At 30.3% G+C, this 18,126-nt stretch overlaps 2 protein-coding genes across 3 annotated transcripts in view; one reads left to right on the top strand and one right to left on the bottom strand.

Moving 5' to 3' along the window:
* Window positions 1-1,637: 1,637 nt before the first annotated feature.
* Window positions 1,638-7,295, bottom strand: LOC106683713 (soma ferritin). Its single transcript, XM_014425360.2, has 3 exons — window positions 7,059-7,295; window positions 5,508-5,729; window positions 1,638-1,871 (listed from the first exon to the last, which is right to left on the bottom strand). The coding sequence occupies exons 1-3, from the start codon at window positions 7,260-7,262 to the stop codon at window positions 1,662-1,664; spliced, it is 636 nt and encodes a 211-aa protein (XP_014280846.1). The 5' UTR covers window positions 7,263-7,295; the 3' UTR covers window positions 1,638-1,661.
* A 103-nt stretch (window positions 7,296-7,398) lies between these two features.
* RhoGAP71E (Rho GTPase activating protein at 71E) overlaps window positions 7,399-18,126 on the top strand; it is a 32,711-nt gene continuing 21,983 nt past the window's right edge. Inside the window, exons 1-6 of one of the 2 annotated variants that reach the window (XM_014425349.3) lie at window positions 7,399-7,740; window positions 8,265-8,390; window positions 8,502-8,562; window positions 8,689-8,960; window positions 11,785-11,986; window positions 17,357-17,516. In XM_014425349.3, coding sequence (XP_014280835.1) covers window positions 8,284-8,390; window positions 8,502-8,562; window positions 8,689-8,960; window positions 11,785-11,986; window positions 17,357-17,516 — 802 coding nt within the window. In that variant the 5' untranslated portion in view covers window positions 7,399-7,740; window positions 8,265-8,283. The remainder of the gene's footprint in view (window positions 7,741-8,264; window positions 8,391-8,501; window positions 8,563-8,688; window positions 8,961-11,784; window positions 11,987-17,356; window positions 17,517-18,126) is intronic. The other variant, XM_014425341.2, reaches the window with a different exon arrangement.

Genomic DNA, 18,126 nt, shown 5'->3' on the forward strand with positions numbered 1-18,126 from the left:
TACTGTAAATATCAGACGGCAAATAAATAGTGGTTAATTATTTTTTGTTCCTTTTTGACTGCAACCCCGATCATCTTCATATTTCTAGCTGTACAGCTTTTCAGAACATGGGAATATCAATGAAATTGAACTTTGAGTTATAACAAATTTAGGACAGAACTGCACTAGTGGATCTATATATGGGGCATGACCTCTGCCCCCTGGAAGGTGTAAACAATATTTTTTTCTTTAACACTGTTTTATAATTAATATATAATGTAGATATATAAAACAGGTACTTTTATTATTATGTCCTTAATTGATAAAAAGGAATTTTTTTTTAAATTTTAGTTAGACTGGGTGGTTTAAGAAGGTATTCAAACTAGTAGACAAATAGTGTATTATTAACCAACATTTCGCCACACTTTACAGGGCTAAATTAAAACAAAGTTGTAAACTACTATGTAAAATACACGTATTAACTTGAGCAAACATACCAAATAAACTCACTGTTTTGCTCATATGAGTTTCATTCATGACTTTTTTTGTTGCTTTCTTTGTTTAAAATGAAATGAAAAATCAATCTTTATTATGGGACACTTGGTCCGCTAAGAATAACAAATTGAGCAATTTCATAATTGTTCATCTGTCTATATTAGATGTTGATAAACAAAATTATATAAAAATAAAATAATAATTATATATAAAATTTAAACAAAATATGTTTATTTATGCAAGTTTGTATTGATATTTATTATTTTAAAGTTTACAGAAGATTGATAGTCAAGGAGATAAATATATAATTGATGTTATGGAGGAAGCTTTACGAATCGATATGGATAAGGAATTCCAAAATGAGGTAGCTTGAATGGTAAAGGATTTTTTCAAAGGAAGTTCTAAGGAAAGGGATGTTGGTTGTTATCTTATATTTAACACAGGGTGAGGGTAATTATATAGGAAGGTGTTATGGTTCTTAAGCATTGTTATATAAATAAACCAAGGTTTAGTCTTCAGAGACTGTGATATAGCCAACTTTGGTGGGAATAATAGTGAGAGGGTAACGTTTGGGAATACCAATTTTTTTTAACTCATTCCTGTTATTCTGTGACCGCACCCTCAACCATCTCCTCATACATATTTATCACTTGTTTGTGCCCATTAATATATAGGCCATGTCTGTCAGATTTTCTTTTTTAAATATACCAGCAGTCTAATACTGAAAATTATTATATTCAATGTCAGTTGTCTCGCTGTAGGTTTTTAACTTCTTTATTTAATGACTTATTGAGACCTACTGTATCAAAGTCTTATAAAAGCCTTAATACATTTAAATGAAAGTTTCACTGTGATCAGCTATTAGGAATAAAGTGAGAATTGGCCAGTTAGGTTACATAGACATCTTAGTATTTGAAAAAGTTCTCTGAAGCCCATAAATTTAGTTCCAATGTGTTTAGAACAGTATTACTATTAGTATAAGAAGATAACTCTGATTGGGGCTGTTTGTAGCTAAAGGAGTTGAAGTGCTGAGCAACCTTGTATCTGGAGCGGCACAGTTATTCTGTAGCAGTCCCATAGAATGAAAACAACCCTCCCACAGTTAAAAGAAGTCAGTTACCTGTACAAAATCCCGTATGTTGTAAATTATCAGACAGGGGATAAACAGAGAAAAAATATAACTTTCACTATTCAATTTTTTTATTTTTAAATTTCTTGTATAACTCTTTATCAAGGAGGTGAATACCTACTCCATCATTTAACCTCTTCAGTTGTGAGTGTAGGCTATGTAATTCCTTTATTGCTAAATATTGTTCCTTAAGATATTCACCTTCCACAAAGTCACATAAATGACAATCAAGTTGTTTAGAGGCTATTGAATGCAAGAGATGTAAGCTCTAAAAACATTGAAAAGGCTTTGACAAAATTTTAAGTTCATTACTTAACTATTAATATATAATGTGTTTATAAATTAATCTATTACAATTAACCAATCAGACACAGCATTTAGAATTACAAAATGAGAGGAATTGTTTTTAAGGACATAAAATTCGCGCTAAATACATCGATTGCAACCAAATTTAGCAAAGAGGACCAATGCCACGATGAAAGATTCAGTCAAAATGTTATTCAATATTCTTTGTGACCTCTATCGATCACCATCTTTTTCACCTTACAAAATCAATACTTGAATACCTCTAAGCAGAAATAGAAGGAATTAAGATAATTTCTTGAAATATAATTTTAAAAATACATTATAGCTTATAAAGAGGGAGAAGTTGAAGTTTTAGGAGTAATGGTTTTAATAGTGTACAAATTGGGGAAGAGAAGGAGAAACCTGCCTAATGGACGGTTTTAATCACTGAAAAACATAATATAATAGACTTGCAACATAAGTTTTGACTAATATCAATGTTGGGGCCATGCTTAGGTGCAAGTTTTGGAACTAAATGTTAATACTAGAGCAAACCTTTACAAGGTCCCTGTACATTCAGGTGTACATTCATGGTTCTTGTGATAGAGACCTAGGAATGACTTGTTCTGGGTATTAGTCTCCACAGACTAAAGGGAATATAGGTCTATCGGGAAATAAAACAAATTTCGACACTGAGGTAAAAGCAATTGTTTTGACATCGGTTTGTATCAACCCTTACCTCTCACATGTATTATTTTTGACTCGTAATTGCAGCAACCCACGTCTCGAAAGAAGGGGTTAATAAATGGTTCGCGACCGTGTTACAGTGGATACTTTGCCACTTTTGAATTGCAGCCAATGATAAAGCAGATTGACTAGCAAAAGAAGCATGGGCGCTTTCTACTGAACCAGTCCATATCGTTCTCCCAATTTAAGTCTGAACTGGAAATATCAGTTCAGAACTCTATAAAACTACAAAGTAAAAGCCAGGAAAAAGGTGTAAAGGACTCCTTGAAAGAGAAATGCCTATGTATTTACTGAGAAAATATTTTGTAGTGTTACTAATGTCTGAAGGTATGTAGAAATGCGATATAAGCTAGAATAGATGGGGAGAGGGGTATCCGTAAGGGCATCTGTCTTTCGGCGTTACTGCATTGCTGGAAGGAATCAGTCTCCAGATGTTAAGTAATAGGTTACGCTGGAAGAGGGTACGAGTCTCCTGACTTGGCGGGTGGGAGGGTTAAGGGGAACCAGTCCTCAGAGCTTGCAGGAGAAAGGGAAGGATGTTGAACAAACAATTCCGAAAAAATACTTGAGATAAGTATTGGCTTTGATGACTATTGGATTTTACACTCTAAAACTCCTAATGAACTTGAGATAAGTACATGCAGAACTGTAGATCCCATCTGACGAGATTGATAAAAGGTTTCCTTTACGCTTCTTCGGGATTATACTAGGACATATCTTCGATTTCTGTAAGTATTTTTGGACCTTTTACTTGAGGTCCTTCCATTTTTTTTTAAACAACTACAAGATGTGAGGCCTGTTTCCCCTAAATCAGGAAACTGGTAGCCTTCGCTGGCGTAACTTTATCCTAATTATGTCTGACGACTGTTCATATTTATGGCTACGTCGAATGACTGGTTGCCTTTCGGTTACCTCCTGTCTGTTCTAGCATCTCTATCCTGGCCTATATTTTATTCTTACTTTCCTTCTAATAGTGATAACACTGAGTATAAGAATGAAAACGCAGTATCGATACCTTCTGAGATAAATCCTATTAAATACCTTCGATGAAATACTATAATTTATTATCTGTTCATACCTGCAAATGAATGAACGTTATTTTTTTCATAATTAGCTAAATGGAAGAAATTTCTATTTACTTCAACGTAAATCTGAGCAACTCCCCACTTTTAGTTCAACTTTACATTTGAAACAAAGGGTTTGGTATGCCATCCCCCTTTATTGCGCTAGCGCCATCCAGTTTGATGATAGACACAACTTAAGTTGGAACAAGACTATCATTTACTTTCTTGTTCCACTCTGTTTCAGTAAAAAGCATGGGGAATGAATTGTAATCAATATTTTCTGCGCAAATATAATTAAATAAATGATAATGCAGTAATAATTTTTATGGATTTTGTAGGGATCTTGCTTCCACGAAAATAGAGTTGTCTTGACAACGATTACAATTAAGTACGTACCGACGTAAGATTTTTATTATATAGAAATTTTTCTTCTTAATCATTTCTCTTCAGTGCAAGGAGCTCGATCCTGTACTGACTGCGCCTATACCAATCAATTCCATTTTTGTGGACCGCTTCTTCGACAGTGCTATCCCTAGTGTTTTTTTTGGCTTTCCCCTTGACCATCTCTTATCTACTCTTGTTTCATACGTTAATTTCGTCATTCTTTCCCCCTGCATTCTTTTTACATGACCAAACCACCGTAGCCTATTTCCTTCTACAGTACGTTCAACCATACACAATAGCAGTTTTTATGACTTTGTCACTTCCTGTTTTACCCTTTATTCTCCACAAGAACCTCTTTTCCAATCCTTGAAAATTAGGTTTCTATTTCTTGAGGTAGTAGTCCAGGATTCATTGGCATAGATCAGTAAGGGGATAAACTTAATCTTTTATTGTGCTTGTGTGAATGGAAGCATTTGTCGGCTAATTTTATTCTTTCTCGGACTTCTCCATCTATCCAGGAGTTTTTGTAAAGGTAGGTCCCTAGGTACTTGAAATCGCTAACATGTTCCAGCTTCTCTTCCTTTAGTCGTATTATTCGGTATCTTCTTTCTTTCCCTTTTCCTATTCTAATTATTTTGGTTATGCTAATGCTAATCTCAATATTTAACAGCTGCAATTCTTCTTCTGGGCTTTTGAGGTTGAATTGGAGATTTCACCCATGGTTTACTAATACAACTATGTCATCCACATTAGCTGATTTTCACAAATACAAACTTTTTCCAAATATTTTTGCACGAACTAACCTATAAAGAGAGGTATTTTTTTAAACCAAAATAAGATGGTATTGAAAACCTCACGCAGCTAATTAGCTACGTGTCTAGGCTGATTCAAAATCAAGCTTAAGAAACGTCGATCCAACATAAGGTAGATTTTCAACTGTCATGAAAACTTCGCCTTGTTGTAGTTTGTTACCAGGGTCGAAATTTGGATGGAGACTTACGATTATTGTACACAAATTTCTTAACGCTCGAAAAATAACTTGTTCATAATATTTGGAAATTCTTGGGATGCGTAGTTAGGTCAGACCGAGAAGAGTCCCAATCTCAGGAGTGTTTTGAGCCAACTTAAAAATAATAAGATTCTTGTAACTTCTTAGCTTTGAGGAATAATCAGGAATAGGGACAACGAAAGAACTATATGCCTCGATGCATACAAGTTGGATGTTGTTAAATTTGTAATGGTCGACAGACTGGGTGTTGCAAAAGACAGGGTTTGGGATGGAGTGGAGAAGGTTGCGATTTGGGAACCTGGCCATACAACACCATCAATTGGGGGAAGATGTAGAGGGTGCAGGATTATTACTCTCTTAAAGTATTATGAAAGTAATGTAGTTTTAGAAGATGAACAAAAATGTCTTAGCTTACGTTCGTGACCGTTTTTTCCAACTCGATCGCTTTCATAACTGACGATTCAGGGGTCCAGTCGCAATCCTCAAATGCTTTTATGTCACAATAAATAACTTTTCCTCCTCGTTTATTCTGAAATTCAATAAGTTTTTTTGCATGTTCTGTTTCTTCTTTTGAAAAAAATAGAAACATGCTAAAGAAACCTGGGAGGGCTAACATGGGATGTTCAAAGTGATAGGCCTGCAAAATAGATAATCGTTATGAGCTCATATCGCAGCTTTCTAAAACCCAGGTTCCAAGATGACGGTTATAGTGTTAGTAACGGCTGTCGCAGTCACTCCCATCGTAAAAATTGAAATTTGCTGTTGTGATATTATTGTCGTACTTAAGGATTTACTTGATTTTTGGTAATATAATAATGTGCAGGAGTGATAGCTAACTACCACATGAAGACGCCTTTACTGTAAACTGCCAAGCTATTTAACCTCAAACACAAATGTTATAACAGTAAACTTGTATGTTTCCTGTTTGTTATTTGTCATTCCGTCACACTGTTGAACAAGTTATACTATAACATTGAGAAAAAATGATATCGCTGTTTTTTTTTACGCCGATAGTGAACCTATCCTCACTAACATTTGACCTTTAATGGTCAATGAATAAAGATAACTAATGTTTCAATAAAACAAACAATAACTGTCACCATAATAACAAACATGAAACATTAAAGTTCATAAGCTATATGTAAAGTAGGTCTTATCTGGCTTATAAGGTGTGATAGTTCACTGTAAAAGGGTCTGTATATGGCAGTCAGCTGCTGCCCACATGCAGATAATTGATAGCACTACCAACTGAAAAAAAATCCTGATAGTACGACGGTACTGTCCTAACAGCAAACGACTGCAACTATCACTATCCACGGAACTTGGACCTTTAAGCCTAGGTTTATACTGTGGCGTCCAGACGCGGTGTTTTTTTCTGTTTGAGCTATTAAGCTGGTACCACAGGAAACAAATGGAAGTGTAGTTATTGGGCGCGGCAACGTCCAGCATTTTCTACCGACGTTGTTGGCGGGCCGCCGTCCAAAAGCCCCATCACGACGTCCAACCGTCACAGCCCTTGTATTGTATTTTGAAAATGAGTGGTTTTTAGGGAATAAAATGGGAGGACAGGCTGATCCAGCTGGTTGAGGAGCAGCTAGTACTATGGGATCAATCTCTTGATTTTTTTCAGTACTTCTTCATTTTATCATGGAATCGGAAAAATTACTTATGGTGTTTATTGTCGTTAAATGGGCAAACTGTCATTACTCAACAGCCCTTCTGCTTCTCATGCACAATGTAGCAACATTCTTTTTCTATCCATGGTGTATGCACAAGAGATACTGGTTGGTTTGAAGCAAATTCTTGGTATTTTTCTCAAATTGTAGAGGGGGTTCGAAAACGCTGCCGCAACCACAGGGACACGATCACCCGACGTTTTGTTAAAGCAAGACGCAATAGTATAAACCTAGGTTAAGTTTCAACTAATTAGATACTTCTACTATTTGTTTTTTTAAAAGTACCATACCATTGACAAATAGGCATAACTCGCGTAAAGTTCCTGGTTTATTTGTTGATTTATTTGTTTTTCACATTCCGAGTCGTAATTACATTTTATTGTATTGCCGCAATCGGCAAAATTTCTTGCAAACTTGGCGCTGTAACCTGGTTTTAATTTTGTTAGGCATTTATAAAAATCAGATATAAATATTGGTTTCAATGCTAAATTCATCTTACACTATCGATTAGCACATGTTATTGAAATTACAGTTAATTAAACTAGCACATACGTAGTTGATTAGTTTTCAACAAAAAAAATTATTTAAATTTATTTATACTAATTATTTCATTTAGATAAGAATTAACAAAATAGTGGCTTAAATAAGAAGCAATTTCTATGTAGGGTAAAGTCGTGAATTAATTTCTATTGGTTGGCAACATTGGCCCGCCAGTTGACCTAATGAGACTGGGCGACTGGAATATTTGACACTAGGGCACGGTCTTGGCGGCTCTTCGTGTCCTATTCACGGGATGTAGGTCTTCATCGATTTTTTTTTTCGTTGTGTACGTTCTTAATTGTATTGTCGTCTTCCTTTTGAAAATGTTGATCAGGTTAAAAGAATTATATGTGATAGATCCAACGAACAGGCGTTTCTTATTCATCACAACAGGTATAACGCCTGGAAATACAACCCCCAATGGTTTTTAAAGTAAGTATTAAGGGGCGTTACCATTGTATTTTTATATTCTAATTTATTGTACTCCTGCTTCCAGACCTTTGTTTATAATATATTTTCTTTTTTAAGGGACGTATATAATATAGTTGTAAGTAACTTTAAAATAATATGTTTTGCCATGCTAGCTGATTTTTTTTCCTTTCTAAAATGCATATTAACGCGATATATTGTATGTTTTGAAAATTATTATTGTTAGGTTTTTATTTAAGCCTATATTTACGATTATTTGTAGCATTGTTAGCTAATGTCTACAGTTTTCTCAGCATTAGTAGTTTCCAGTATCTAACATAGATTTAGTTGACGATCAGTATTTGATTTGGATTTCTTATCTTTCCTTATCATATTGTTTATCACTTTAAACTGTTGTATTTACTTTTTATTATGCTAGGGAATCCTTTCCTTTATAAAACTGTCAACTAGATGATAAGAGATATCTTAGATTCTTTCAGTGCATTGTTTGATTTTATTGACTGATACATATGCATTTTGTATTACAGGAGGGATGGATGAAGTTATATGATGACAAGTTGGGCAGAAAGAATGCATCGCAGAGCTGCTACATTTAGTAATGTCGTTACTTCCTGTGGCCAACCCAATGTACCTTATCCCAGGAGACTGGAAAAGTTAGTAGATTTGATATTTTCAACCATTCATTCAATAAGTTTATTTATTTTGAATTTTATATTTTTATTGTAAAAAAAAAAAAAAAAAAACTTATTCATTTAACTTTAAAGGGTGAAATTTGGTGTTCCACTTGAAGAAGTATGCAAAAAAGATATTCCAGGACCTTTATTAGTAAGTATTCCATGTCCATTATTCAATTTCCTGCCTACCATATCTGTAAAGAATGGACTGTCCCACTTTATTTGTCATTCATGTTTTTTTAATGACTATTGTAGTGGATCATTTGTATTTCAACAGGTTCTCATATTAAAACTGAACAAAGAAGCCCCCGTGAAGAAAGATGTTTTTCGTGCACCAGGTCACCTTGGTAATATGAAGAAACTTATTCATTTTCTTCAAACTGGGCGTTTGGTTAACATGGAAAAATTCTCTGTTTACACAATTGCATCTGTTCTGAAAAAGTTCTTAAGGAAAATTCCTGGTGGTATATTTGGACGTAACAATGAGCAGCAGTTGTTTACGATAGTTGAAATGGAAAATGTTGAAGAGCAACGTAATGAAATTCAAAAGTAATTATTGTTTCCTTTCATTTTTTATCTATATTTTATTCGAAAAATAAATTAATATTTTACAAATCAAAATATCTTATCGTTTGTTTAATAATAAATTCTTTATATTCCAAAATTTAGATACAGTTAATAAAATTATTTAATTTAAATGTTATTTAGCTTCATTAAATTTTCATGATGTTTATTATTAATCATGTTTTTGCCCTTTATCATTGTTTGTTTTTGTTATGAGAAGATCTTTCTCTATGAAAATATTGATTAATTCATTGTAAAACCAACTTCGAATGTGCTAAGGAATGTAAATTCCTTCATCAAGGCTAAAATTAGGCCACCTTTTGCCATGATGAGGTAATGGACATAATTATTCTCTTAAGCTTAATTAATGATTCAGTGGAAGATGATTACCTTACGCTGCTGGACACAGCGTGTTAGTAGATTGAAAAAAATATGCGATGTTAAATAATTGCTTTATAGAACCTTATTAAATTTTCTTCAATTAAGAATATTCCATCAATTATTTGAATTAATATAAATTTTTTAATAAAAATAATTATTATTTAAAAAAAAAAGTAAAGTGCATTATAAATCTAAAAGGAAATGCTTGTAAAGAAAAAACAAATTTTATTCTGTAAAATCGTCAAATTTATTAGTAGTGAAAGGACATTATTCATAAATTTTTAATTAATGTTTTGGTTTAGTGCATATAAATATGTTTCCCTGCTTTTTTTTCAGTTTTTGTTGAAAAATCCTTCCTTTTAAAATTCACCTAGTAGAGTAATAAAATGTATTTTAGAATTACAAAACTTTTTGATACAAGTAATTAAGTTTTTTTTTTTAATTTTCTATAATTTATTTTGTTATATGCTTTAGTCTATTTTGTTTCTTTGTGAATCCTCTTTTTCTAGTGATGGAAAATTTTTTACAATAGGAAATGTGTTTTGGTATCTACTTCATGAGTTCAGTCTTTTATCTCGAGTATATAGAGTCCCTTAAACTGTCAATCTTATAGAATCAATATTATTAAACGTGCTTCTTGCGTGTGTCAATAAAATTTTATCAGTGTTCTGTCGGTTACTACTTTGCTTTCTTCATTGATGTGTCTTGTCAAAGAATTAGCACTTCCATTTTTTTTTGTATATAACATTTTAAACAAATATATATGATATACCAGTTATAGGTGTCAACTCAATGGTGTTTGTAGGAAAACAATTTGATTGTTTAAAATATTTTCTCTCATTATATTATAATAAGGTCATTTAAATTTTATATCTTAAATACAGTTTTATTATTATTTTTATCACTATCTAATAGATTATATACATTTCAGCATTCATTATTAAAAAATCTTTCATGTTATAAGAATTATTTTTTTTTTTAGTAAAACAAAATATGTTAACTAATAAAAATATATTCTCATTTTATTGTAACAATTAACTGTATTTGATTATGAGTCAGTCCATAAATAATAATCTCCATAAAACTACCAGTTAACTGTTAATCAATTGTTTACATTATAAGTTATTTTATGTTTAAGCATACAATATTGGTTTAGTATTTCTGTATTCACGTGCAGTAATATTGAAGAAGCTTCGGTAAAAATCAAATAATTTTGATTTCTGTCGATTTAGTCAATCTATTGCTGTCAATATTATTATGACATTCTCCCCCTCCTTTTTTTTTTTTTTATTTATTTATTTATTTATTTATTTTTTTTATCTTCCTGGCTATTTCAGGCAAATGAGGTGTCAGTACCAGTGGGGTCTTATGCATTGGATTTATGTATAACAATGCTGCCAACTCTTTTATTTATTGTATTACATGTACAGCATATAAATGACTATGATTTTCTCAGACAGTCTTTATATTGATGAAATTTGCTACTGATTCAGTAATATTAACCATGTATGGGACCCCTTACACATTAATAAAGCCCATGGGTCCATTATTAATATTAGATTAAAAATTTGTTGAAAGGAGTAAACAGTGAATAATTTTAGTATTTATATTGATGAGTAATGATAACATTTATCTATCTTTATTAGGTATCACTAAAGACAAAAACTTTGAATATTAAACAAGGCTTAGCCCATAGAAGAAACATTGACAAACATTTTATGTGAAGAAAAATTTAAATATCTCAAAATTTCTACCTTAAGCAATTAAGTGATGAAGTAATGTGCTTAACACAGGAATAGTAAACTGAAGATGAGCAAATAAAAAGAATATCATTTCTTCTTCGTTAACCAGCCCATGTACCTTATGGTGTGGGGATAGCCTTGATCGATATCTTAAACTCCTCTCTGTCCATTGTCAATTTTCTGACTTCACAAAGAGTGATTCCTTATTGATTCCTTATCCTGTTTCTTGCGAGATCTGACTTAAGGTCTTCCCACTTTTCCTTGGTTGCCCGCACGGTCGTTTTTATCAGTCTTCCAAAATACTTTTTTGGAATCTTTTTATTGGCAATTTTTTTCCCATAAAACCATGTTAATTTTTATCAATGAATATTTTCTATTGGCGGTTCCTCTCCTGTCTCTTCCCTTATTCTGTTTGTTTCTCATTAAGACAAATCTAGTTTTACCGAGAGCTTTCCTCTGGAATTTAATTTCTGTGACTTATATACAGCTTTAGAATTTTTTAATAAGAAAGAAGACATTAAAAAATAGTAGAATATGAGCTTGAGTTCCAAAAAATATATCATTTCAAAACTCCCATAGAGTTTTGAATCTTGATCTATTTCTTTTTTAAATAAAGTTTTCTATTTTTTTTTTAGGCACTTGCGCAAATCTTCGCTAGATTCATTTATTTTCAATTTTTTTTTTAGGTTAATAACTTCACTGCCTCAGTATACTCAGCGGTTATTGGTTCTTCTCTTTGGAACATTTCGAGTGATAGCTAGTAATGCTGAAAAGTTCAACACTGGAATGACATCTGAAGCACTCGGCGTTTCTGTCGCCCCTAGCTTCTTTCAGAGTTGTGTTTCAGATGGGAAAACGGCCAAAATGGAGGATGTTTTACGTTTCAAAGTAAGTTTATTAAAAACATGTATACATATTTATATATTTAATAACTGACTTCAGTACATGATCTTTATCTGTCCTATGTAAAAGAATGATAATGAGCACATTATATGACTTATTTATTGAAAAGTTCACTTGCACGAAATGATATATGTTGCTTAGGGTGTTTCATTAATATCAATGTTTTAGTATTTGTTTTTGATTTAAAATCCTCAAAATAAATCCAATCCGGAGCTCTTAATAAAAAGTATTATGATAATATAACTGATATTAAATATTAGGTACATATATGAATATATAGTTGAACCTCTATTTAATGAACTTCTATCTACATAAAATCTCAACATACATTTTTTTTTCTGAAACTTTACATGTTTCATACTAAACAAAAATTTTATTGAAGTTAGATAACCTCTCTCTTTATTAATTAAATATGATTAAAAAATTACAACCTATTAATCTAGAAATATAAAAGATGAGGTGTAGATAGTTGACCGTAGATTAATGATTGGAGAAGTTTGTCGGGGGGTGGTTGACTGTAGATTAATGATTGGAGAAGTTTGTCGGGGGGGTGGTGGTGAGTGATTCTTTCCCTTTCTCCATATACTACTTTTTCCTATTGTATATATATATATTTAGTATAGGTATATAAGTTAATACTCACAATGTAATTCAGATATAAAACCACTCACTATTTTGTACTATTCAATTATCAGTTATCAATTTTTATCATTTATGATTTAATTCAATAATTTGTATAATTCTAAATTTGTTTGTATACTATTCCTTTTCAATTGTATGTTACTCTAAATGTTGTTATCTCTTTTGTTCTATAGCCCTGATGAAGACCTGAAACTCAGGTCGAAACGTCGGCATAAAATAAATAAATAGGGTTTTGTTTATTTATGTTGTTCTTTGCTGACCGCACCCCCTGACAAACTTCTCCAATCATTAGAAATATAAAACATTGAAATTTCATTATTTAAAAAAAATAAATAAATAAAATTTAGAAGTACTCAATTCTTGCTTTTGAAAACGATGAACTTTTAGAATAACTTGACTTAGTTCAAGGCATTAGCCAAAATTCAGGAGAGTTAAATCAAAGATAATGGTTAGATTATGAAATTAAATCTAAGATAAGGTAAACTCCTATAATAAAAAACATTTTTATTGAACCTGGTTCTATTAAGTATTGTTGTAAATGAAGAAAAAACAAAACGGAAAATCTAAAATATGTTTAAAACCAAAAAAATAAATAGGGTTATTTATATTTTATATTTTCTTCTATTGAAATTCAAATAATTTTAGCTTAAGAGCTGAATTGATGTATAGTGATAAACCGTAAATTGAACTAGCAGAAAGTTCATCTATAAAAGAAGTAGTGGAACTATTCTGAACTTAGATTGATTTGAGCTCTGTATATACCCCTCCCCCCTCTAAAAAAAAAGTTAGATAAATAGATCCTTTGCTCCTAAGTTATAAAATCTATATTTTTATTTAACATGTATATGCACATTTTATATATAAATAATCACTACTATTAAGTACTTGATTCACGGCAATGCCTTATTTAGATGATAATTTTGACTTGGGATCTATGCGGTCGATTTTCCGTAGTAGAGCAGCATTGCTCAATTTAAGTGTGAAACCGTGGACAGCTGACAGTATGGATAACTAACTGCCCAGTCTGTAACTCCTATGAAAAGGAAAAGACATCTTTCACTTCTTGGGACATGTTCCAAATATAGCGAAATAAGATTAAAATATTTTTGGCAGGAAGAGTTTAATTGGTTAGTATTTGAGGGAGTAACTAGGGATGGGATATCGATATCGATATCGAAATATCGATATTTTGTCTCCGAGTAACCGATAATATCGGAATATAGGTTACTTAAAAAAAAAAAAAATGCGATTTTGTTACTAATATCGATATGGCAAATTAGGAACCATATTTCGATATTTTGTATAAAAGAAATATAGATATTTTATAAGAAAAAATAAAACATTTTATGAAAAGCTAAAAAAAGGAATTCGATATTTTAGTTCCGATATAATATCGATATTGATATTGCCAACCGATATCGATATTTTTCTTTCGATATTCCATCCTTAGGAGTAACGCCAAACCACAGTTGTTACAATTGCCTTGTTTCTTTAATAGAAATACTGTAATGTTATTTTAAACCATTGACTTGTTAAAATCATTGTTTTTATAACCTATATTTTATAAGTTTCATTATTTATATTTTTTTAGTTAAAATTCCACACAAACTTTAACAGATGGATGTTTTTCCTTTGTCTATATGTGCTTTTTAAATTGCTATATGGATCTATTTTTTTGTAAATTTTTTAAAGAAATAAATATTAATACAAAAATAAAAAAGTATTTAATTCTAAACATTTTTGCTTTAAAATTGCACTTAAAAAAAAATTACTTCAATCCTTAACATTTAATTATATTTATTTCTAGTATATTTCTTTCAGATTTGTATGTTAAAGAACTAAAAGTTGTAATTCTTCTATTTATATATTTTCAAGGAACCTTTAAGCCTAATATACGTTGAGGTTTGACTGTATATTCACTAAAAATAAATATACATATATTTTTATCACATATAATCTAAAATATGTATAAAAAAAAATTATTTAATTAATTTATTCTAAATTATCCCTATTTGTGAATTTTAAATTAGATAAACAAAATACTCTCAAAGTAAAGCTTTAAAAATCAATTGTTATATAAAGCTGAATTTGTAGTTTTGAAATAATTGAATAATGTCGAACGAATTAATTTGTCTAATAATGTAAATAAGGGATTTTGGTTTATAGTTTGCTCTTGTAAATATGCAACTTGTATATATTTGCTTATTTGTTCTTGCTCATCCAATATAGGCTGAAGTTCATGTAAGTGGTTTATTCAAGTGAAGCTTAGATTTTACTTTTTATTACAACTTTTGAGTATGCATGTTTATATATTATATGTTCATATAAGTAATTTGTTAGTTTTGGTAACGCATGTAATTTTATGTTGTTTGCTTGTTTAAATGTTCGTACAAGAAAGATCATTTTTAAGAAATTTTATATTTGATAGTTCTACTAATATGGGAAAAAAAAAGAAATGTTCTGATTTATAGTAATTTTATAAATGTATCAAAAAGTGTAAATTTTTATGAATGTCTAATGATATATATATATATATATATAAATAAATAAAAAAAAATGAATTTACTAATGAAATTATACATTTGTAAAAATAATAGCGAATTTCTATAAAAAGATAAATGCTCTTCTGATAGATTTTTTTAATTTTGTCTTTTAATAAAAAAAAATCCATGTTTCATAGTTCATTGAAACATTCTATTAATTTTTGCTTCTGAATTTACTTATTATTATTTCGGTTGTATCAGTGAGGAGTAAATAATTATAGCAATTATTATTGTTAGAACCATTTTTATCTTTTCACCATATAAGGGAGGGATTAATTTTTATTATCTTCAATTTTATTTAATTATCCTTAATGATGGTATTTAATGTTATAATAAAAAAAGTTTTTGGAATGAGATGGGCTGAAACATGGCTACCACTCGACCTTCCAACTACTTTTTTTATTTTTAATGTATTTATACTATTTTTAGAGAACCACTCGTGCTCCCAGGACAGGGAAAAGTAATTTTAACTCCATCAGAAATAAATAAACCCCAAGGAATAAACTAAAAATTATTAAAAAGGACATCAAGCCCTGGGGTACCTCCAGCCGTAGATGCTATGGAGAGGAGGTCATACTGATTAGGCTCAGAATAGGTCTACAGAAATACCCATATTTCATGTTACACCTCAATAACTTAGGATTAAACCTGGATAATTCAAAAACTCTTAGAGACAATACAAAAATATAACATGGAACAGTAAAAAAATATAATAAAAACTTAAAATTAAAATCTGTACCACTACAACCCATGAACGGTCAGGGGTCCAGTACTTTGTAAGGAATTAAGTGTGGCTTTCTGTCATGAATGGTCACCCATTCCAGGCAGTCACACATCCAAGTGTTAACCTTCTTCAATATCGCTTTAAGGTAATTAAAGGTAACATTGCAACAGGTATATTGCAAGCACCTAAACCCACTTGGCTACCCAGGATGTTGTTTATACTGTGGAGATATTTTTATATATATGGAGATGTTGAAATTGTCAAAAATGTGAATCGTTGCCATGAACAAAACATAAACTTCGGCATAAGCATATAAATGAGAATAAGAAATATGAAAAATTAGGTTGTTATTCTATTAGAGTTTGTGATTATTAAATTGTGTTAGGATTAGATATTTTATGTCTACGGAGATGGTTGAAATATTATAAATGTGAACAGAATATATGAATATCAATTCATATATAAATATGAATTAATATTATATAATATTATTATATAATTAATATAAATATAATAAATATATTTAAATGAGAATAAAAAATATGAAAAATTCGATCGCTATTCTATTAAATATTATGAGTACATATGGATACGAGGATACAATTATTTTATTTTGTCATGATTAAATGTTTTTAGATGAATTGGTGTTAAAAGACTTAAGTTTTGTATTATAATCTTTAGATAATAATTATATAAAATTTGTTGGCAATTTCCTAATTTTTATGCATAAAATTGCATTTGGGTACATTTTATTAATAAAAAACATTTTTAAATCCATTTAAACATGAGTTGAGTATTTATGTGATTTTAAATGTTAAAATAATTTTTTTTAATAGTTGAATTCGATGATTGTAAATGTTGCAAGACCATGGCTAGAGGAAGTCCATTTTTTACCTCAATGAAAGTAATTGTGAAGGCAGCATTGGGTATATGTGAACTACAAATGCATATAACATTAAAATATTCATCTATTCAACCAAACTAAGCCACCTTACCAAGTGTATTGTAATTGTCTCTTGTATCGCTTGGCAAATTAAAAGTTTATTTGGAGCGTTATCTTTCCAAGAATCTTTTTGAAATTAAGAAACGATTTCTGTTCATCCCATTTGCTTCTTCTCATCGAATAATTGAGTTACTAATTGACTAAGTTTATAATATAAATTTTAGATTAGAATTAAATAGTTTTATTATTAGAAAAGTATAGAAAGTGTAAAATATATTTTAGATATTTTTGTTTTCTATTTTAATATTATTAATGCGTGCTTATTGTATGTACAATTTTTTTCCTTCATTAATTAACTTTTGCATTTTATTTTCTTAAAGCATGATAATATTTGATTTTTAGTAAGTAGATTGTAAGTATTTAAATATGAGATGTATTTAATAATGTAGAATACAGTATTTTTTTTAAAACAATTTCATGTATGTTGTATGTATTTCATGTAGGTTGCCACACGGATTATGAAACTTATGATTGATAATTTTGGTGCGTGCAATCTCTTTGGCCGTGATAATTATGAATTCTATGCTAGAATCACTGGAAGAATATTGAAAGTTGAAGATGATTGGATTTTTAGCTTCAGATATCCTCCTGATCTCTCATCTCGTAAGAATCAATTTATTTTATTTTTTTAATTGATTTTTATTGTTTTTTAATATTACACACATTTATAAATTTATTGTTCATATAGTAGCTAATACGATGTTTTTGGGGTTTTATTTATTGACTAAATTATAAATTGAAATTCTCTAAATTAATCCAATTGATGATATTTCAATGGCCAACTTAAGTAATGCTTTACCTAATAGAAAATAAAGGTAAATGGAAATAAAAATAGTTCTGTGAATTGTGATATGTAAATATGAAGAACTTTATTTATTAATTCAGATTATTGGAAACGAATATTTTTGACGTGACATTTTATGGGGTAAGAGTGCAGGATTTTCTAAGTATGTAAATGACCAGAACAATACCCTTTATCTAATTTTTTGTTGTGCTATAATAAACAGGGTACTCCTTCCCCCCTTCCCAAAAAAAATAACAAAGGCTAACCCTTAGGAATTTTATTGGAAATATGACCCAGAACAAAAAAATTCCTATGAATATGTGCCAGCAAATGGAGTCTTGACCAGTTTTGAGAAAAAATACATAAAAAAAAATCAAAAAAAAAATCATATGTATAAATAAGGTGTAGATAGTTGACCGTAGATTAATG

Source organism: Halyomorpha halys, unplaced genomic scaffold (assembly GCF_000696795.3).
Source record: "Halyomorpha halys isolate HHAL.00 unplaced genomic scaffold, Hhal_1.1 Scaffold28.1, whole genome shotgun sequence".
NCBI classification, from domain to species: Eukaryota; Metazoa; Arthropoda; class Insecta; order Hemiptera; family Pentatomidae; genus Halyomorpha; species Halyomorpha halys.

What these genes read in the sequence shown, in the direction of transcription:
- LOC106683713 (XM_014425360.2), bottom strand. Translation starts at nt 7,262, where the DNA reads ATGAATTTAGCATTGAAACCAATATTTATATCTGATTTTTATAAATGC. An exon ending in GTTATGCCTATTTGTCAATG is followed by an intron (nt 5,730 to 7,058) that starts GTATGGTACTTT and finishes TCTATTTTGCAG; the next exon opens with GCCTATCACTTTGAACATCC. An exon ending in TGGAAAAAACGGTCACGAAC is followed by an intron (nt 1,872 to 5,507) that starts GTAAGCTAAGAC and finishes CAATGTTTTTAG; the next exon opens with AGCTTACATCTCTTGCATTC.